The sequence below is a fragment of the Scleropages formosus genome, chromosome 18, assembly GCF_900964775.1.
Source record: "Scleropages formosus chromosome 18, fSclFor1.1, whole genome shotgun sequence".
NCBI lineage: Eukaryota > Metazoa > Chordata > Actinopteri > Osteoglossiformes > Osteoglossidae > Scleropages > Scleropages formosus.
In genome coordinates, this window is record NC_041823.1 from 23,171,685 (window position 1) to 23,194,146 (window position 22,462).

Sequence of the window (22,462 nt, forward strand, 5' to 3'; positions counted from 1 at the left end):
CCTCAAAAAAGCACAGGGCACAAGGTGTGGATGCCAGGTCAGTCCAAGCCACTGCAAAGCACTCTCTCACACTCACATCCTTTAATGGCACCTTAGAGTAAGAAACTTCACGGAATAAATCAAGAGTAAACCGATTCAGGATGTCATTCAAAAACAGGAAGAACATACTTACTTGACACAGATTCAAAACTCAAATTCAAAACTACATCCCAAAAGTTGGGAGTGTAGAAGGCTCAAGCCTGGCCATGCCCAGAGCATACATACATATGGAGCTTCTTGAAGGTTTACCCTTTGCCCGGTCACTCCTTGAAGCAGAAAAGCTCCAGGGTGTCACAGAAGGCACTGTCACACAGGCAGACTGGAGAAAGGAGATAGGTGGATGGACCCAATTGTGGGTCGGTTTTATTTTCGACAAGGCTCGTTGGACAGGACAAATAGTGAAAGTCAGGGACAGGCGAAGGTCTTCTAGGTGCAGACGTCACAATGCAGGCAAGACTAAACTCAGTGGTCAAGAGAGCAGGTGAGGGTCAGGAACCAGGAACTTGAGAACAAGGCAAGACATGAAGGTCGAGGAGAAGATGCTGAGACTGCAAATCCATGCAAGGGCGTTTGCAAGAATCTGCATCGTTCTGCGGTCACGGAGCTCCCTTTATACCGGGTCTCATCAATTAACCGCTGTTGCCACTCTGCTTGTTCCTGCAGGCATGACAGGCACCAACATTACCTGCTGCTCCCAGGCACCACCTTGTCTAATTCAGTTTATTTATTTTGTGTACTTCTCAATAAAGTGACACAGAGCATGTTACAAGAACATACCATTTATCACAGGGATGACACTGAGTGCAAAGACAAAGTAACACTGAAAGTGACACTGAAAAATTCATCATGGATATTAATGGCCACACTGTGTTTGTTGTCACTGACTGATTTCCTTTTTTTCTACCTAAGGAAAAAAAAAACATCTCACGAAACATCCTGATGAAGTTTTACACAACAGTCTTGAAGAGTGTTTTGATCATCTCCATCAGCATTTGGTTCCCCACAGTATGTTCAACAGCAGGCTGTCAAAAATATTTGAAGATGCAGAGGGAGAACTGATCTAGGTCCACTTTTTGAGGAAATGTAGAAACTAGCACCACCTAGTTAATGACACTGAACCACAAATTAACACACACACACAGTGTGCAACTACCTGTCCCGAACAGGGTAGAGGCAAACTGGAGACACACAGGGCACAAGGCTAGAAGAGGAGGGAACACACCCACAATGGACACCAGTCTGCCCCCAGGCACCCCAAGCAGGAGGTGAGCCCCAGACATGCCCAACAGTAAGCCCCTGCCAAACCCATTGCGTCACTGCACCCCCCACCACAAATTAACAGTACGATAAAATGGAAAAACAATGTCCATGTCTTTAGCAGGGAAAGTAAATACAGCCCAGGATGAAAGAACAATCAAAGTATAAGAATGAAATGATCACTTTCAATATGGGGCATGGCCATTGTTTTGTTTCAATCAGTCCATAAATTTCATCTTAGAAAAAGTTTAAATCTGAAAATTCTGCTACCAACTTTGATCAAAGCCAATACCACGGATGATGAGGATTAAATTTGTCTTTTTACTTTAATGTTGCAAGACAGAATTTCTTAATAAAACTGGGGAAAATCTGATTTTACTGTGAACATTGTGAAAGGGATTTTGACTTTCCACACCCGATGTCTATACGCATATCTCACAATAAAAAGAGGCAAATAAACAACTCAGGGTTGAAAAAGCACCTTTACTGTTTCTTTGAACAAATTTTTTCAAACAGCAAATATGCAGGGAAGCAGGAAATGCAGAAGTCGAGCAAATTTTGTGACAAAGCTTGTGAATTTGAACAGAGGTCATCATTAAGACAGTTAATTAGCTACATTATTGGATAAATGTGAACAATTTAAAGCTGTGATTTTGAGCAAAAACATAATTTACTAAATATTGTAATGTAAGCAGAAGCACCTAAACACCATGTAGATTATTGTATAGCATGTACAGTGAGTGTACTGTAGAAGAGCAGTATGAGAGACATCATGGGAGGTCTTCATTCTTGCAGCACCTTAGTTACTAGAAAAAAAAATGAAAAAATGAAAACTGTTTTGTTTTGTAAGAAGAATGCATTTTCCAAGGGGCTTAAACTGCATTTACATTTTGATTTAATGATTATTACTATTATCACAATGCCATGATTATTACCCCAAAAAGTGTTCCCGTTACTATTACATGCAATTTGATGAAACAGGATAAATTGAATAGTAACTTCAGGTTACAACATAAGCACCCAAATTGACTCCGCCACTTTAAAAAAAAAATTGACTTATTATTTACATAAATATTCGTACAGATATTATTGTGTGTTTGGGAATATAAAAAAAAAAAGTCCATAGATCATTCAGTTTTTCACAGTATCCTTAGACTTGTAATAGACTTACCATTTGTGGTCGAACATTTTTGAGATATACTTGGAAAGCCACCCTTTTTTAAACTTTGTGGAGGAGAGCCAGCTGTTCCTGTACCTTTGTGCATCATCTCTGTACACTCCACAAAGACCTTTCATGTTGCTGAGCATAGCGTTAGGTACTGTAACTGACAGATCATTCTTCGCATCAAGCTTCACCAGCACATCAGCACCATAGGTAACAGTGACACTTCCATCTGTTTCCTTAACTGCCAGTTTTTTGTCACTTCGTTCCCATGGAAGAGTCACAGGCCAAGAGTTAATCTGCAGAAATTTGAGAGTTTGGAAAGCCGGAAGTCAGTGTGTGTCACAGATTGGTAAAGCAAAGTCTGATTTGAGAGCAATTCCATTTATTTGGACCTGTCATTGCTAAATTACAAAAAAAGATATTTAAAAAAACACACAAAACATTTAATATCCATTTTAAGGCAGTCAGTTCAAGCAGTTAGGCAGTCAGAAATCAACTACTCTGTTTTGATTTCCCTGAATGACAATAAAAGGATAAACATTAACATATGAATATTTCAGTAAATTCACTCACTTATTTTGTTTGCACTTACTGTGACTTTATGATTGGCAGAGATTTTAACCAGGGTGTCTCCAAACAAACCAAGGATGACTCCTAGGCTTTGCTTCATCTGACTGCAGGCCGTAACCTTTGCAAGCAGCCAAAATATTTCGGAACTTGGCTTGTCCTTAGAACGCACAACATAATAAAGCCCTCCATCCTAAAGAAGGAAAATAACAAGTAAAATGTATTTTATGAAATGATTATATAAATGCATCCATTGAACAGAATTGTATCTGTTACTTGTGCATGGCATGCTTTACTGGTCATATAGGTGTTCGCAAATACAGTTGACAATAATATTATTTAATAAGGATTTTGATTAAATACTGAGTAATAAAACAATCCATAACGTGCAAGATGAGATCATCAGCAACTGAATGACACATTGTTGTGATGATTTGATTCCTCTGCAGCCTACAGTATACAAATTTGTTTAAAAAAACTGATTTTTTTGTCATTTTTTTAACTGTGTATTTATTGCTTACTTTTAAACTCAAAAATGATATATGATTCTTTACATTTGTTTCCTATCAGCAGCATGTGATGGCAGTAATGTTTACAATACAATATTGACCATCACTCCTAACTTTATACATATTTAATAAAATTACCTGATTTCCTACCATAAGTCTAGAAGTTGATCCATCAAATGACTTGACTGTATTTCCTTCATTTATGACACAGGTGTTTTTGGAAGGATAACAAGCCATAATTCCATTGCTGATGCCACATTTAGTATTAGCTGGACACGTGGTACTCTCACACACTGGATTGTGGGAAGAGGTGCAGGTACACCTTTGGGAACACTGATTTAGATAGATCGTCTCTCCACTCTGGCAAAGAAAACAAGGCAAGAATGAGAATCGTGAATAATAAAACAAAAATGAAGGAATAAATACCACTCTGGGGGGGCACATGGCGCAGTGGGTTGGACCGGGTCCTGCTCTCCAGTGGGTCAGGGGTTTGAGTCCCGCTTGGGGTGCCTTGCGACGGACTGGTGTCCCGTCCTGGGTGTGTCCCCTCCCCCTCCGGCCTTACGCCCTGTGTTGCCGGGTAGGCTCCGGTTCCCCGCAACCCCATATGGGACAAGCGGTTCAGAAAATGTGTGTGTGTGTAAATACCACTCTGAGCAATTTGTGTATTGAGTTGTATCTGAGATGGATGAAGGATTGAAGACAAATTTCTTTGGTTGCTGTGTGTGTCAACCCAAATACACACCTCAATGTACATTCCGTCCAAGTTGCAGCCACAATTCTGTAATTTCACACATTCGTTTCCGTTGGCTAGAAATCCATCGTCACATTCACAGCCCTCTGTGCAAGTTTGTGAGCAGACATCTGGTCCAACATAGTCCATGCAGTGATTATGGCATGTTTTAGCACAAAGAGCATAATGGCTGTTTTCAGGACAAGTCAGAGCTGTTGTAGAGGGAAACTATGGTTAATAAACTGGCCTTCAGTAATTACAGAATAATATTTTCATTGCTTTTATGAGGACTAAAGGGACCACTGTGGTGTTACTCACGACAAAAAGTTTTGCTTCGCCAGGCTTTTAGAGACACTCCAGCCTCTTGGCAGGCAGACACATAAGCCTCTATTCCAAGACACACAGATTCCATCTTTCCTCCAGCTATAAAGCTGTTGTAAATGCAGTTCTCAAAGAATATACCAGAGGCCAAAACAGAATGGCAAGCAGCCAATGGGCCGTTAATGTCAGTGATAAAGCCACATTTCTGTTGACCTGCCAGCTCTTGTCTTATGTTATTGTCGGGTTTGGCACAACCTTCTTTTGGACAGATATTCCTACAGAATTCATCTTTTTCTATTTGCCAGGCTTCCCCAAATGTACTGATGTCATTTGTGAGGCGTTTTGACGGGAGCGTGAAGTCATCTTCTTTTTGTCCATTGTAGTTACCACAGAGTCCAGCGACATTGCCACTGTACGTGGATGGTATTGTAATGATCACTGTGCTTTGGAGGTCATAGGCTACCCTGAAGCCAAAGTTAGTTTTTACTACTATTCCTCGACCTATCTGAGAAACTTTCAGCTGTCCATCATTCAGAGACACTGGTAGATTTCTCCGGGTTCCATTTACCTGTTACAGGAAGGAATATACTGATCAAGGAAAAAATTACATAAAAACACATAATGAATGCAACAATGAGCTTTTATACATGTGAATCTCATTCAGATACAAAATAAACTCACTTGTATTTCCCAGGGTAAATTTGCCTCTATGATCAACAAGAGCCCTAAAACCTCAACTTGAACAGACTCCAAATGGTAGGCAATCTCATCATATTCCATGGTCGTTGTAACTGTAAACCACTTCAGCTCCAGATGGTTGTAACTGTCAGAAACCTGCACCAGAGTATATCCACAGGCACCATGGAAATCATAGCTTTGTTGATCAAAGGTAAGATAATGGGAGTTAAAAATAATACATTTGGCATAGCCCTTAGGATGGCAGCCCCGGACACCATCAACCACCTTGCAGACCTCTTGGGGGCCACAGGTAGTTTCTTCACAGGCTACAGTGCCAGAGTTGCAAATGCATCGATTACGGCATTCTCCATCGGGGTAGAAAACTTCCTTTGATTTATAGTATTGGCCCTCATGGTGGCAACCACAGTCTTCAATAGACACACACTGGTCATTGCTCAGCAAGAATCCTGGGATGCAAATACAACCTTCTTTGACACCAGTCCTGCAAGTATCTGGGCTGGTCATACTGTAGCATGTGGCTGGACAACCAGGGGCAGTAATACTGTACACACTATTCTTCGCACAAAGGAAAGCTGTAAAGAGAAAACGAGAGGGTAACCATTATGACAGCAATAACAGAAAAAAATTAATGTTAAAATGCGTATTGCATGCATTTGCTAGTCTGAATTCCTGATTAGAATGACAAATTAAGTTTTGTCTAAGTGTATTGCTGAGTATGAACTAAATATAAACATGATGAAAAAGTAAAAACACACACACACACTGGCTGAAAACACTTGTCCTAAGCAGGGTTGTGGTGGCAGAAGGCGTAGGGCTGTGGGGGAAGGGACACACCTTGGATGGGACGCCAGTCCGTCACAAGGGACCCCAAGCAGGACTCGAACCCTAGACCCACCAGAGAGCAGGACCCAGCCAAGCCCGCTACACCACCGCGCCCCCCCAGTGAAAAAACTTTTTTTTTTCTATTTATAGTATTAATTAAGGTATTTACCACAGAAGTCTTCTTTACGCCATGCTTCGATTTTTCCTCCCACCTCTTGACATTCTTCAACATATGCAGTAATGGAATCACATGCTGCCTTTTGTAGCCCTTGATTTAGCACAACGTCGTAAACACAGTTTTCATGATACAGAACTGAATCCACTTTACCCATGCAACCCCTCAATGGACCCTCTTTGTCAATAATTATATCACAGTCCCGTGTGTATGTTTGGTTTGCTTGCCCAGCAGAAAGTGTCGGCAGAGCACAGTCTTCACAGATGTGCGAGCATCCAGGAACTCTGCTAACCAAATGATTGTTGCCAAACTCATTGGGGTCCTTTGCCTTTTCTCCGCTGGGAAGAACTAGGTCATCATCTGCGTTGTCATTGTAATTGCCACATAGGCCACACATGGCATTTTGGTAAGTGCTGGGGACCTTGACACGTACTATGCTGCTCCAGTCAAAGGTGACACTAAGACCAAAGTTAGTATCCAGGACAGCTAGTCTGCCACTCCTATAGATCTGCACTGCAGTAACATTAAAGTAATATGGCAGTGAAGTAATGATGTCATTTACCTGGGAAGACATACAAAAGAAAGGAAGGTGAATTCCACAATATGAAACAATTACACATAGTTTTTTGAAAGGAACTTCTAGTTCCACAGTGGGCAACCCATTGTAGCCAGTTCATAAAAATGTGTGGCCATACTGATTTAGGTGAACCAAATTATTATGTTCCAAATATTTTTGTGTATTATAAATAAAATAAAATAAAATAAAATCTTCTGCTTTCTGCCAAGTTCAGGAATTCTGTATATAGTTGACTTTGAATATCATTAGAGTCCTGAAATTTACTCAGCAAATTTTTTTGTAACAATAGTGTGACTATTTCAAACAGCTTGCTGAACCCTGCTCCAATTTTTCAACAACTTATGAATGGAGTGACTGAAAATTTGCTCACCAATACTTTACCAGGGATGTCCCGACTGATGGTAAAGGTATTGCCTGCTGTTTTGACTGTCACCACCTTTGCAAAAGACACTCGTCTGTTGCCCCTATTATTGTTCTCAAGGGTAATGTCGAAACTTTCCAGATTGGGATCCTTGGAACAAACTCCAGCCAGCTTGTAAACACAATTTCCCTGGAAGTCAAAGCGCTTTCCGTCAAAGCTTTGGAAGTGTGGGTCTCCTTGTGCTGTGCAGGTCTTAAAGCTCACTGGGTAGCAGGCCCGGATGCCATCAACCACCTTGCATGCTTCATTGGATTTGCAACCGCTCTTCTTGCACACAACTATTCGTGTAGTACTGTCACAGGTGCACTTACTTTGGCACCTATTGTCTGCCCAAAAGGTTTCATCAGGCATATAGTAGTGGCCCTCATGTGGACATCCACATCCTTCTATTCTTGACACACACTTTTCTCCACTGAGTACAAAACTGTCATTACACTGGCAGCCTTCTACGCAGGGGAAGGGACAAGTTTCGGGGGCTATTGGTCCTGCACAAGTAGCTGGACAAGGGCTGCCACAAAGTTCATAGTGGCTGTTCTCTGGACAGATCAGGGCTGAGGGAGGGACACAAAATCTTATTCATTCACCCATTATGTTTGTTATTATATGTAATAATTTTAAGATATACATAGACAAAATGATAGCCCTGTACTTACGACAATTGGAAATTTGTCTCCATTCAGGTGACACTGTGCCTCCAACCTTCTGACAGGCTGCCACATAGTTAGTTAATGCTGCACAATACACTTCCTGTCTGCCTTTATTGAGACACACGTCATAAAGACAGTTAGAAGCACTTTCTTCTGGTGCCAAAGTGTTGTGACATTGGCTGAAAGGGCCTTCCTTGCTTTCAATCAAACCACAGTATTTTGTACTGCTGTACAATTCCTGATCCTCATCAGAACAGGTGGGGCAGTATCCTTTGCAGTAGTGCCAGCAGAAGGGATCACGATCAGGCACACTCCAGGACTGGGCCCATTCTGTGATGTTTGTCACAACAACACCACTGGGAGTAGTGAAGTCATCAGTTTGATTTGCATTGTATGTTCCACAAATTCCTGCTAGGTTGTCATAGTAGCTGCTTGTCACTGTCACCATGAAGAGCGTGGACCAGTCAAATGTAACCTGAAAACCAAAGTCTGTCTCCATGATTCCCCTTATACCTGACTGTCTGAACTTGATGCTGTCAGATTCCAGACTTAGAGGGATATTTGAGATAACTCCATCAATCTGGAAACAAAGAGTTGGACATAATGTATGAAAAGGTATCAAAAGATCAAAATTTATCTAACAGGATTTTATTTTGTGCTTAAATTTGTAACTCAAATATATACTATGGTTCATATAGATGAAAAATTGATTTCAAGCAAAGATACAGCCATGTGTATGACTGAAACAACGTGTAAAAATAAAAAAATATTCATTGCAGATAAAAACTGATAGGATGTGCAAACAAATTATAAACCTACCCTCACTTTTCCACGTTCATGGTTTAGAATGGAAATCTCATGACCTTTGACTTTTATGCTGGCTGACTTCAGAAAGGAACCATCAGAATTTCCACGGATCTCGTTCTTGTTCACGATACTGAAAGCTGTAAGGCTGTCATCTTTACCATTTGTCTTAGCCACAGTGTAGGAGCAGGTTCCCTGGAATCCAAAGATGGTGCCATCGAATGTCTGGTAGTGGGGGTCACCAATGGCCCAGCAGGAGGTTTTGGACCGTGGTACACAGATAGCAGTACCAGTGTCACCTTTTAAAATACAATCTTCTTTCTCGCGACATGTGAGTTCCATGCATGGGTCTGAAAATGAAATAAAACAGAATGAGGCAGATCACAATTTTTTAAAATGAGAAGTGTTTTTCCTGCCATTTTACTGAAGGGGATCCCTCCCAATGCAAATCTGAGGTCTTAATACACCTTTCAGTTAACACATAAATACTGTATTTCAATGCATTCATATATTTCACGACGTGAAACTAAGGGACTAACCTGCTTTCAAAGCTCTTGTGATCTCAGAAAAAAATCTTTGTAGTTGAATAAGAATTCAGCTTTTATTATGGCAAATTAACTCCATAATAAAATCAAATATTTACAGGTGGTCCCCGACTTACGATGGGGTTACGTTCCGCGAAACCCATCATAAGTCAAAAGTATCATAAGTCAAAAATGCATTTAATACACCTAATACTCACCTCTGTGTGGCAGACTGAGAGACGCAGATTGCTGTTACTGCCCAGCATCGTAATAAAGTATTGCACTGCATTTCGGTTGCCCAGGAAAAAAATCAAAATTCAAAATACAAAGTACAGTTTCTACTAAATGTCTATTGCCAGCTCACTATCGTAAAGTTGAAAAATTGTAAATTGAACCATTGTAAGTCAGGGACCACCTGTATACAACTTTATTAACAATATTTTGTAACTTGAGCCTTACTCCATACTTCACATCTAGCAGAAATTTTACTACATGAGGAAGTTTTTGAGTAGTCACAATTGTTAGTGTCACAAGGTCAAAAACATGTTGAAGTACTTATTTTGGACAAAACTCATGTCAACAATATCTGTAGTTGCTGTTTGGTCTTGATGGTCTTGAGTTTATATAGTCACGAATGGCTCACCTGCATAGATAGTCTTCATGGCCAAATTTAGAAATTGTTGTAGGTTCATTACAGTAATATTTTGCATCACTGTTGCACGTGCTAAAATTTTTTTGTTGTAAAGGAAAAGCTAGAAGAAAACTTTAACAAAAGGTTTTCAATTTCATTTTGAAGGTACCTGTAGTGTAGCAGCCCATGACACCTCTCCTGACTCTGCAAACCTCAGGCTGCTTGCACTGTGTTTGTTTGCAGGTGAGCAGCCCTGTTTTACAACTGCAGGTTTCATTGCAATTATTCCACATCACGGTCTGTCCTGACTGCAAAAACAAAAATATCTTACGCTTTGCAAAAATTACATGCTTTTGATAAACATGGACCTGAAATATCCAAATAGGGCTACAACAATGAGTAGACCATTAAATAGACACTACTACATGAAGCCTGTTAATTTAATAATACTGATGACCTTATAATAGTGTCCATCCACAAAGCAGCCACAGTCCTGCAGTGGAACACACACGTCTCCATCGAACACAAAACCGTCGTCACACTGGCATCCCTCCTGACACTTGGGGCACTTGCTGGACACACTCAAGGAGGCACAGGTGGAAGAGCAGGTGTCGGCACATAGCTCATAATGGCTGTTTGCTGGACACCTCACAGCTGCAAACAGGTAAAAGCTGTATGTGACAGGTTCTCTCTTTTCCAGAAGGAAAAAATAAAGCAGAAATACTCCCTGAAAATTTTCACGAAAGTGAAAAGGTAACTTACAGCAGAATGTCTCAGTTCTCCAGCTTTTGACGGTGATTCCAGCTGACTGGCACAGTGCCACATACTTCTGAATGTGCTGGCACAGCATATTTGCATTTTTTGGGTCTGTTATTAAATCCTGGACACACTCTTGAAAATGTTGCTGAGGTGGAAAAAGTGAGTGGCACTGTGAGACTGGTCCATCTTTAGAGGTCAGAATGCTACAAGCCTTCTCAGCCTCTGGTCTTTTCTTCTCATCAGTTGGTGGACATTGTGAACCACAGCCAGTGTGACAGGTTCGTCCTTCCTGAGTGTTCACCCACTCCTCTGCAAACTTCTCTGCTGACACGGCCTGGACTCCGCTGGGCAACATGAAGTCGTCAGCTTTGTCATCGTTGAAGTTCCCACAGAGACCTCCTACAGCACCTTTGTAAGTGGAAGGTATTTCAATTCTGACTCCAGAGAATCCATCGTAGCTCACTTTCAACCCAAAATCCATCTCAACAATAACGTTAAATCCATTTTGATACGCCTTCACTTTTCCATTTTCCAGAGTCAGCGGCAGGTTCATTTTGACTTCACCTACCTGTTAAGGCACAGTGTATTAAAGCTTTATAATGCCTCAGTTTATTCACCAGTTATGCTTACATTTACTCATTTAGCTGATGCTTTTCTTCAAAGCAACTTACAATGTTAAGATTATAATTACTTAGCCATTTACACAGCTGGATAATTTCAGTGGAGCAACACAGGGTAAGTACCTTGCTCAAGAGTACTACAGCCCACCATGTCGATTAAACCTACGACCTTTTGAGCCACAGGGAACAACGCTCACCACTACATTACCAGCTGTCTTTCCAACTACAGCTGATGTTTTTTAATAAGTTATGTTAAAAAAACATCAGATGACAAAAAAAGAATTAAAAATTTCCTGTAAGACTTTATTCTGTTTTCTTCTACAGCTCATAGAATGCAGGGTGTCAGTTGTCCTCTATTCAGAAAGTACAGGGCATGAAGCAAAATGAAGAATGAACAGCATAACAGTGAGACAGGAGAGGATTCATTCCTCAGAAGTTTGTAACACAACTGGATATGTGACATTTGAAAAAATAAAAATGTAAGAAATAAATTACCATTATGCACCAACTGGCCCTGGGTAAGATAGCCAACTTGTATTCATAGACCCGAATCTCAACAGTCCGTGTGACCATCGTATCACCTCCAGCAGATTTCTGCTGCACCAACACACTAAAAGTAGTTTTCTCTTCAAGCGAACGGATGACTTCCACCATTTTGTACATGCAGTCTCCACTCAGGCTGAAGGATTGGCTGTCAAAGGAACGGTACTGGGAAGCTCCGAACACAGTGCATGTGCCTGTGCCATCTGGATGACAAGCCTGCACCCCGTCCTTTACTTGGCACTTCTCATTGGGACCACAGCCGTAGGCATTACACTGCACTCTTCCCCCAGCCTGGCACACACAGCGCTGCTCGCACAGGACCTCTGGGAAGAACACCTGTCCGGCCTTGTAGGAGCGCCCAAAGTGCACGCACCCACACTCTGCCACAGGCACACACTCGCCGTCGCTCAGCAGGAAGCCGTCGTCACACGCACAGCCCTCTGTACAGGGTAAGCCCTCACAGCCAGAAGACTCTGTGAGATCACTGCAGGTTTGGGGGCATCCTGTTGCACACACTTCATAATGGCTGTTAGCTTTGCAAGAGGGTGCTGAAAGGGAAAACACATGAAATAACAGATGAATTTTCCCAATGGTATTAAAATTAACATAATCAAAGTCATGAGAGAAGAACCCTGTTAAGAAATGCTCTATGGTTTTGCAGTACTCACGGCAAAGGCTATCAGACCTCCACACATCTACAGAAGCAGAAGCTTCTTGGCATGCTGATGTGTAAGCACCGAGGGCGGCACAGAGGGCAGTGGCATGGCCTTGGTATAGGCACATGTCATATGCACAGTCATCAAAGTACTGCTTGGGGTCAACCTTGCTGTGACAGTCCTTAAATGGCCCATTCCGGTCTGTGATTATTCCGCAGAACTCCCTCTTCTGGTATCGGTCCATAAGGTCTGGCTGACAGGTGGGACACTTATTGTCATTACAGTCGCTGGAGCATCCTGGGTCGTCTCGCACTTTCCAGCTGATTCCAAAAGCAGTTGGTGTTTTGGCAAGGCTCTTGTCAGGTGTCATCATGTCATCATCTGCCAGACCATTCCAGTTGCCACAGAGTCCTCCAATCTCGCCAGAGTATGAACTGGGTAGGGTCAGGGCAACATGGCTGTCCCAGTTGAATTTCAGCATCAGACCAAAGTCAGTCTTGACCACTCCAAAGAATCCACTGCGAAAGACTGACAGTTTCCCACCTTCCAAGTTGAAAGGAAGGCTCACATATTGGTTGTTCAGCTGCAGAAAGTCACACATTTATGGGGGTGAACTTGTACTGACTATTAATTTTGGAAAATAGTTAATAAAGAATGCCCAGAATTGAGATTAACAGCATTTTTTCTTATACATTGCATAAAATTTTGATGAAAAATCCATGCAAAGCCATTCTTTGTATAATTAAACACTGTCTAATAAAAGAGTCAACTTTTCACGTGCCCCTCTTTACACATTCTTGGATTGTTGGATTACCTTTGTCGGCTTCAGAAATGCTCAACCACCTTATTTAATATGTATTTATGCATGATCATACTCACCAATACTTTTCCAGGGTTTTCTTTACTCAGCACAACTGTGCTTCCATACACTGTGATCTCAACCGTCTTGGTGTACGACACAGCTCTATTCCTACCTCGATTCTGATTTTGGACACGCACTTCAAAGGGCACGAGGGACGGGTCAGCTGTGTTCACCAGTTTGGACAGGTAGTAAGTGCACGTGCCTTGGAAGTCAAATTTCTTGCCGTCAAATGTGCGGTAGTGGGGGTCTCCTGACCCTTGGCAGGTGCCAAAGGATACAGGGTAGCAGTCCCTTACACCATTACGCAAGTCGCACACTTGAGAATTCTTGCACTTTACTTTAGAACATTCAACCTTTGCACTTGCGGGATTACATTTACACTGCTGAGTGCATTTGCTGTCTGCCCAGAACTCCTTTCCAGATGGGTAGTACTGGCCCTCATACGTGCAGCCACAGCTCTTGAGAGGCACACACTTGTCTCCACTGCGAGCAAAGCCTGTGTTGCACTGGCATCCCTCCACACAAGCCATTTTGCACTTTGTCGGAGCATCCAAGTCACCACAGGATGCAGGGCAGGCTGTTCCACATGGCTCATAGTGACTGTTTTCAGGGCACTCAGTTGCTGAAAAGGTGATTGAGAGAAAGCAAGTCCATCAGTTTTTCACTTAGCAGTTCACAGATTTTTGTTAAAATTGCATTTAACATACAGTCATACTCTGAGATAAACCCATTCAGATTACGAGCATTTGGAGTACAAGGAGCTTCTTTTAATAACCCCAACTTCAGTTGACAAGGTCTTTCTTCTCATTTACAAGGACGAAATATGGTTTTTGCGCTCTCCGGACAGCTGAACAGTATAAGATCACAGCCACCCTGCCATATTCTTCATAATTATAGTTTGTCTCATGGTGTGTTAAGTTCACAGCTGCATTACCCCTTTCTTGCAAATTTGCTCTTTTACTATCTCAGTCACCATGCCCCCATTTGGACTATTCACACAATAGAGAGTAAACCAGTGCAATGCACAATGCTATTTATATTTATATCCATTTATCACATCAGATGTCTTACTCACATTCCCTTGCATTTATATAGAACACACCTGTACATACATACAGTATAATGTCTAGTGACTATTTTTTGTATATTGTGTACTTTATATTTTTTAAATATTTTTATCCTTTATTCACATATTCTATCTTCTCATCTGTGTCTTGTCACTGCCATTCTGTCTGTACTGCGGAAGTTTCTGTCACCAAGACAAATTCCTTGTATGTGTGAACATACTTGGCAAGAAAGCTCGTTCTGATTCTGATTCTGATGTTTTAGCTTGTGCAGTTCACTATAGATGTGGTTTGCTAGCTCTGACTAGTACGCTCTCTGACCATCCAGTCAAAGGACGTGAAAATGCCGACATTATTGTACGCCTGCTAGACGGCCCCGGTGTCGCCAGCTCGAAATCTGATTGGTTAAAGCAACAGTTTCATTGCCATTTATTTTAAGCTACAGGCGCCCGCACTGTTGATTCTGAAGGCCTCAAGGCAGATTTCTTTGACCCTGGCAACACATGATGGCTGAAATGTGATTGGATAAAAGCTCTAACATAAACATACACTACTGGAAGCAGCGCAACCAAGAGAAAAGCTATGAAATTAAGAGAATAGACTATTAGGAATAATTTAATACACATTCATGTAAAAAATATATTAAAATGTAAGTCAGTGATTCTGATAGCATTTAGGCCAGCAGAGAAGGCCTTGCTGGCCTTGACGGCTCACCACTGGTCCCATCAATTCACAACCCATAACTTGGTACAAAGACTTTGTTATACCCCTCTACAACCTTGCGGTCATAACAGCATAGGATATGACAGACAGTACAAGAGCTGAGACAAACCATGACTAAACCCCATGCAGGCTTTGCCCATCCAATTCCTGTCCATAGCTACCCACACAACACAAGGAGGGAACTTTGGAAGAAAGGCTGATAAGAACCTTTCAGAACACTACACACACTGGCTGAAACCACTTGTCCCAAGTAGCAGCAGGGCAAACCAAAGCCTAACCCAGCAACACAGGGAGCAAGAGGGGACACACCCAGCAGAGGGCACCAGGCCATCGTAAGGCACCGCAAACAAGACTCGAACCCCAGACCCATCGGAAAGCAGGACATGGCCAAAGCCACTGAGCCACTGCACCTCCTTGAAACATTACAGCCCAGATTAACTTGCTCAACAATGTGAAAAAATAGACGTTCTCAGTACAAGGTGCCACAGCAAAACTCATTTACAGTTTTCCTATCAGTATCATTATAATATATATCTATGTTTAATTTGTAAGTGTTAAGTGCATGATGCATAATAGCTATATAATAACTACACACACACACTGACTAAAATCACTTGTCCCAAGCAGGGTTGCAGCAAACGGGAGCCTAATCCAGCAACACAGGGCGCAGGGCTGGAGGGGGACGGGGCACACCCAGGACAGGACACAGTCCATCACAAGGTACCCCAAACGGGACTCGAACCCCAGAAATGCCAGAGAGCAGGATCAGCCAAGCCCACTGCACCACCGCACCCCTCCTATGTATTAACTACTAGCAATTAATTAAAGAACACTACCTTGTTATGAAAAATAATTTTAACTATAGGGAGTGCAGTGACACAGCGAGTTTGACCAGGTCCTGCTCTCTGGCTCCATTTCATGTCACATAACCAGACTGAAGACTGCTAAAATTAAGATAGACAAAATAGATGCAGACTTAAATTTTACACCACTGTTATTTACTTACGACAATCAGCCAGTGTCCTCCAGCTTATGTCCAGTTTCATTCCTTTTTCTTGGCAGAAATTTGCATAACTCTCCATGTTGTCACAGAGTGACTTTTTGTATCCTTTGTTGATGCACACATCATAGACACAGTTATCAATATACATGTTTGGTTCAATGGTTCCATGACAGCTGGAAAATGGGCCATCATTCTTAGCCATGAGGCCACAAAAGATCTCACTCCTGTACTTTTCCTGGAGCGTTTCAGAGCAACTGGGGCATTCTCCCACACAGTCATCATGGCAAAAGAGATCTCCGTCCTTAACTTTCCAGCTTTTGGCAAACTCAATGACTGTAGAGATTTTGGTGCCCTTGAGGTCAGTGAAGTCATCCTGACGATCACCATTGTAGTTTCCACAGAGCCCACCCAAGGATCGAAAGTAGCTGCTGGGAGCTGTGATGTAAAGTTTCATGTCCCAGTCATACTTCACCTCTAAACCAAAATCAGTCATCAGGACAGCATACCAACCACTCCACATGACACGCAGCTTTCCATCAGCAAGGGTCACTGGCAAGAAGGTTTTCAGGCCATTCACCTAGAAATAATAAAGGAAAAATCTGTGTTTACTCATCATTTGATTCATTCAGAATAAGTATTATTGTTTGTAAAGTTTTGCTCAAAATTTTCTCATTACCTGAACTGTACCCCTCTCCTTGTTAATCACAATAGTCTGATTGTAAACCATTACTGTGACAGTCCTGACATAAGCCACTCTTTGGTTCCCTCTGTGGTCATTCTTGGTCAGAATAGCAAAGGGTGTGAGGCCAGAGGTATTGTTTACGGTTGTGGCAATAATGTAAGTGCAGGTTCCTTGGAAGTCAAATCGCTTCCCATCAAAGGTGTTGTAATGTGGGTCACCTAAGGCCGTACACGTCTCTTTGGAAGTATGTACACAAACACCTTCATGGCATTTTTCCTTTTCTCTGCATTTGACTTTTTCACAAGGGTCTGTGGATGGAAAGCAACATAGTGTTTATTCAAAGCGCAGCCCTGAAAACTGAAGTGATTATGGAAATATTTCTGTTGCATTAATAACAACACCCACCTGACAGATGGCAACCCATGGCACCATCCTGGATTGTGCACAACTCAGAAGGTTTGCATTCTGTTCTCTTGCAGGAAAACACACCGTGCTCACAGTGGCATTCTTCAGTGCAATCGAACTGCATTACAGACTCCCCTGACTGAAAGCACACATTCCCAGAAAACACACACACACACACACATTTTCAGAACCGCTTGTCCCTTACGGGGTCACGGGGAACCGGAGCCTACCCGACAACACAGGGCGTAAGGCCGGAGGGGGAAGGGGACACACCCAGGACGGGACGCCAGTCCGCCGCAAGGCACCCCAAGCGGGACTCGAACCCCAGACCCACCGGAGAGCAGGACTGCGGTCCAACCCACTGCGCCACCGCACCCCCCTTCCCAGAAAACACTCATTGAAATTCAAAATGTGCTACTTACTTCCTTTGGATTCTAGATTGAAGTATTATGTGAGATGGGATAGTGTGTAGCATAGTGGTTAGAGCTACAACCTTTGGATCCAGTGGTTAGAAGTTTGATCCTTACTGCCAGTTGTAGTACCCTTCAGGATGATACTTACCCTAAATTACTCCAGAAAAGAAAAAAAAAAATAAAAATTGCTAGCTATATAAATTGGTAAATAACTGTAACACTGTCAGTTGCTTTAGAGAAAAGTGTCAGCTAAAAGAATAAAGTTAATACTACAATATGTCACACTAAACCAGATTATCATATTATAGTAAACCTATACTGTACATCCATCACATCACAGGATTAATATGCTGCAAAAAAATCACCTTACTGGGGAAATTCCTGTCATGAGTGTATTGTTTTACTATTATTTGTTCCTGGATGGAAAACATAACACCTAAAAATATTGCACCAAAATAAACAGTATTGGGGGAGGGGGGGTTGAGTCCTACTTGGGGGGGCCCTGCGGTAGACTATGTAGATGACCAATGTAGACATTGTGCGTCTGTGTGTGTATGAACAGTATTGTATGCATGGCAATGAAAATACATTTTGTAATATCTGTAACAATTTTTTTCGACTTTATCTTTAAATGTTATAAATTCCCTAAGTTTATCCAGTATCAAAACTGTTTTATTACAAACAACATTGCTTCTCTTGGCATGAAGGAAATACAGTTTACTGTAATTATAGGTTTAATTATTAATTAAGCTGTGTGGTAATCTCTTTTTCTAACCTAAAAAAATGGTAAACAAATCTAATTTGGTGCCTGCCTTCCAATTTGCGCTTAGTTGAATTGATTCCAAGTTACAATAACTGCATACTGGATAATTTGTTGATTAGTATGGATAGCGAGATGTACACAAAATTCAGCTAAACTGAAGGATTTTTTCTGTGATTATATAACTAATTTGCAAGATGCTCAGCAATACTTTCCAGTAGTGAGATTTTAGTTGGAGCAAATATGTTTACAAGCTAAAACATATTTAACTCATTTTTATTTTAGCTGAAAATAGCTTAAAAAATACTAATACCTTTTAGTCATCCTGTATATTGCATTGCATATGAACCCCAGTACCAGAAACCAAAACCATTTTTAATAATCATAATGTAAGCTTACAGGTATCAGTAGTATTAAATTATGTTTTTTGCATCACAAAAGCAACATTGACAAAAAATTGTATGTGATACTACCCTATAGCAAACTGCTTGATGATTACAATAACTGACAAAAAATCTCTCTGTAGTATTTAGAAATACTGACAAGTAGTCATAACAATTGTGCGTTATATTTTGCGTTGGCAGTCCATCGCTGCAGTTCGTCGTGTTTCAGGTAAGTTTATTTGTTGCTACTGCTTTATCCCAACGCGCATTCTTGTCGTGTAGTTGTGCAGATAGATAGAAGCAATCGGTTGTGTGTTTGTGTAGTTGTCAGTTGTATTTTTATTAATGTTTGTTTTTTAAATTGTATTTGCAGTTTGTTAGGGCACATTTAAAGCTAAGCAATTCTGTGCTCCGTACTGTACAGTGGGCGGGACTCCGTCGATTGATTAATCGCGTCTGTTTGTTTGTTTTGGTGACCATTGTTGGAGTAGTTTTGATTTCGATTAGTTATCTCAGCTGACGTGATTTAGCGTGATTTAAATAGCAGCTGGTGTTCCGTAGTGACAACCTTAGGTGGTAAGACTCGGTGTGCAAAGACAAGGGACTCTACCTGCAGGAGTCCACCAAGGGAGGCCACCACCACTACATGAATTCTGCCGTCACCAGCCAGTTCTTTGAAGAATCATGTGTCAAACATGTCAAACACCACCACCATCAGAGACTCAGACACTCCTGCTGCTACACTAAACTGGTTTATCGTCGTGTGTCAAACCTTCCATCCTGCTTCAATTTCTCCATGGGACTCTGGAACTGCCTATCTGCTGTGAGGAAGGCTGACTTCATACCAGCCTACGCCTCCCATCTTTCACTGGATCTCCTGGCCCAAACTGAACCCTGAATCAACACGGGCACACTTGCAGCTCTCTCCACTAACTACTCTTTCTCCCCCACCCCTCGTCCCTCAGGCAGAGGTAGAGGCACAGGCCTGCTCATCTCTACCCAGTGGGAATATTCTGTTCTCCCTCTCCACCTGCATAACTTCTCCTCACTTGAATTGCATGCTGTCTCTATCACTGCCTCAATCATTCTTGTTGTGGTTGTTCTTTATCGCCCTCATGGCCCTCCCGGCTGCTTCTTGGATGACATCTTGTTGAGCTCTCTCCGGGGGACAACACTTTGTTTAGTTTAGTGACTTCAACCTGCATGTCAACAACATTCATTCAAGCAGCCTTCTGTTGCTCCTACAGTCCTTCGATCTCTCCCTGTCCCAATCCCCTGCTACTCACAAAACAGGCAACTGCCATGACCTTGTCTTTTACCGTAACTGTGGCTGTCCTGTCCTCTCTGTTACTTCACGGCATGTCTCTGATCACTTCTTCATTTCCATCCAACCCTGCCCCACCACTAATCCCTCTCCTTTTTCTGCACCCATTCTCACCTTCCACCTCGACTTAAAATCTCTCTCACTTTCCTGCTTTGCCTCTACCACACTGTCCGCTCTCCCTTCTGCTGCACAGTTCTCGGATCTATCAACAAACATATACCACTAACATTTTCTCTCTGCCCTATCTTCCACCCTTGACTCTTTCTGTCCGCTGTCTTCCAGACCAGCATGCCCCATTGCCCATGGTTGACTGATACATTACGTGCTGACAGGACAAAACTCCAGGCTGCAGAACAACAATGGCAAAAATCCAAGACTCACACAGACTTGGGTGTCTACAAACAACTCTTAGCTACTTTTCACTCTGTTGACTCCTCAGCTAAAATTACCTTCTTCCACAACAAAATACAGTCTGCAACTAAAAAACTACACAGACTCCTTGCCACCTTCTCATTCCTTCTTGTGTCATCTGCCGCCCCTTCCCCCATCTTCTCTCACTGCTGATGCCTTTGCTTTGTTATTCAGGGACAAAGTCAATGCAATCATGGACAAGTTCTCAGCATCACACTGGACCTCCCTGTGTAGTCACGCTCTCCAAATTCAAGCTATTCTCCAAATCTGAAATTTCCGACCTCCTGATATCATACAGAGCCACCACCTGTGTTGTATTTTATTGTTTGTATTTGGTTGTTAACTTGTAATTGCTGATGAATGATTGGCATTGAGTTTAATTGTACAATTTGAAATGCGATTTATAGAACTGCCACTAGATGTCCATACGTTAATTACGTTCCTTGGTCTTTTTGCGTAAATGTAAAAGTAGTGAAGAAGAGTGTACTGCCTCAGAGTGTACAAGTGGAGCGACGGATATTTGTTGGTATTTTTAATTAAATGTAACGTTTTGTTAGAAACCCAGGAGTCGGTCTCGTCATTTGCGAACTTGAAAGGCTGCAACGTGGTTCGTGACAACAACATTTTTTGGTGCCGAAACCCGGGAAGAGGCGAACTAAACGGATAGCTCGTTGCACCTAGCCGCGAAGGTGAAAGAGAAAATGTCGGACCGACTACAGAGGCTGAAACATAAACGCGGAGTTTTGCGGGCATCCGCAACGAAACTACTGCGGTCTCTAGAAGAAGAAACATGTAAGGACAACGTGAATTGCGACCGTATGAGAGAGTTGTTGTCCATGCTCTCCATTAAGGAGGAGAATCTCCGCGAATTGGATAAAGACATAGAAGACGAAATACCAATAGACGAGCTAGATGCAGATGTCGCGAAAACCGCAGACTATCAGGACCACATCAGTCTGTGGAAAACCCGTGCTGCCAGGCTGATTGAACGTCAGACTGACGTGATGGAGGGAGTAAGGGCGGCCCGGCTAAGTGATGCGAGTACGCATGCAAACAGATTAACTAATAGATCATCGGTGAAATTACCGAAGCTGTCTATAAGTAAATTTAACGGAGAAGTATGTCTTTGGCAAGAGTTCTGGGATCAGTTTGAAACTGCTATCCATGAAAACAGAGAATTAAGCAAAACGGAGAAATTTGCTTACTTGAAGTCATACCTCACTGGACCTGCTGCCCGAGCTGTTGCAGGATTAAAGATATCGGACAGCAATTATGACACAGCAGTTGATATGCTGAAGGAAAGATTTGGAAGAAAGGACCTTGTGGTGAGTGCGCACATGTCCAAATTATTGAAGTTGACTCCAGTAAAGAAATCTTCCGACGTTGAAGCATTAAGACAACTGTATGACGAATGTGAGGTACAGATCAGAAGTTTAGAATCCTTAGGTGTTGTATCACACACTTATGGAGGATTATTGTGCCCCATACTGCTTCAAATGATACCAGATGATCTTGCCCTTGAGTACACCCGCAAAATGAGTCCAGGTCATGAATGGAAGGTTCTTGAGCTTGTTACTTTTCTGCAATGGGAGGTTGAAAGTAGAGAGCGTGCGATGCACTTGACTAACGCAGGAACCATAACCAAGGATGCACAGGCTTCTCACAAGCAACACTGTAAAGTAGATGTACGGAGCGAGACAAGGGTCAGAAGGGCAAATGTGCCTACAGCCGCAGCTCTCCACACAGGCAGTTCGACTGCGCCTCTTACTTGTATATTCTGTGATAGCACAAGCCACAAATCAGAAGCGTGCACGGATGACACAGTGAACACCCGAAAAGAGAAATTAAAGAAAATGGGGAGGTGCTTTATTTGCCTACGACCACGACACATCGCAAAGGTTTGCAAAACAAAGGGTGTGTCATGCACTGCTTGTGGCAGAAGACACCATGCTACATTGTGTGA

General features: G+C 42.2%; 1 protein-coding gene across 1 annotated transcript in view; it reads right to left on the bottom strand.

Annotated features, from left to right (window-relative positions):
- Positions 1–508: 508 nt before the first annotated feature.
- LOC114912584 (IgGFc-binding protein) overlaps positions 509–22,462 on the bottom strand; it is a 34,796-nt gene continuing 12,842 nt past the window's right edge. The window contains exons 9-25 of the mRNA XM_029260112.1: positions 17,209–17,275; positions 16,798–17,111; positions 16,125–16,698; positions 13,349–13,953; positions 12,482–13,052; positions 11,766–12,361; positions 10,654–11,218; positions 10,349–10,545; positions 10,061–10,199; positions 8,752–9,086; positions 7,939–8,512; positions 7,235–7,836; positions 6,282–6,849; positions 5,273–5,862; positions 4,589–5,159; positions 4,293–4,377; positions 509–587 (exon numbers count right to left, since the gene is read on the bottom strand). Coding sequence (XP_029115945.1) covers positions 509–587; positions 4,293–4,377; positions 4,589–5,159; positions 5,273–5,862; positions 6,282–6,849; positions 7,235–7,836; positions 7,939–8,512; positions 8,752–9,086; positions 10,061–10,199; positions 10,349–10,545; positions 10,654–11,218; positions 11,766–12,361; positions 12,482–13,052; positions 13,349–13,953; positions 16,125–16,698; positions 16,798–17,111; positions 17,209–17,275 — 7,032 coding nt within the window. The remainder of the gene's footprint in view (positions 588–4,292; positions 4,378–4,588; positions 5,160–5,272; positions 5,863–6,281; positions 6,850–7,234; positions 7,837–7,938; positions 8,513–8,751; positions 9,087–10,060; positions 10,200–10,348; positions 10,546–10,653; positions 11,219–11,765; positions 12,362–12,481; positions 13,053–13,348; positions 13,954–16,124; positions 16,699–16,797; positions 17,112–17,208; positions 17,276–22,462) is intronic.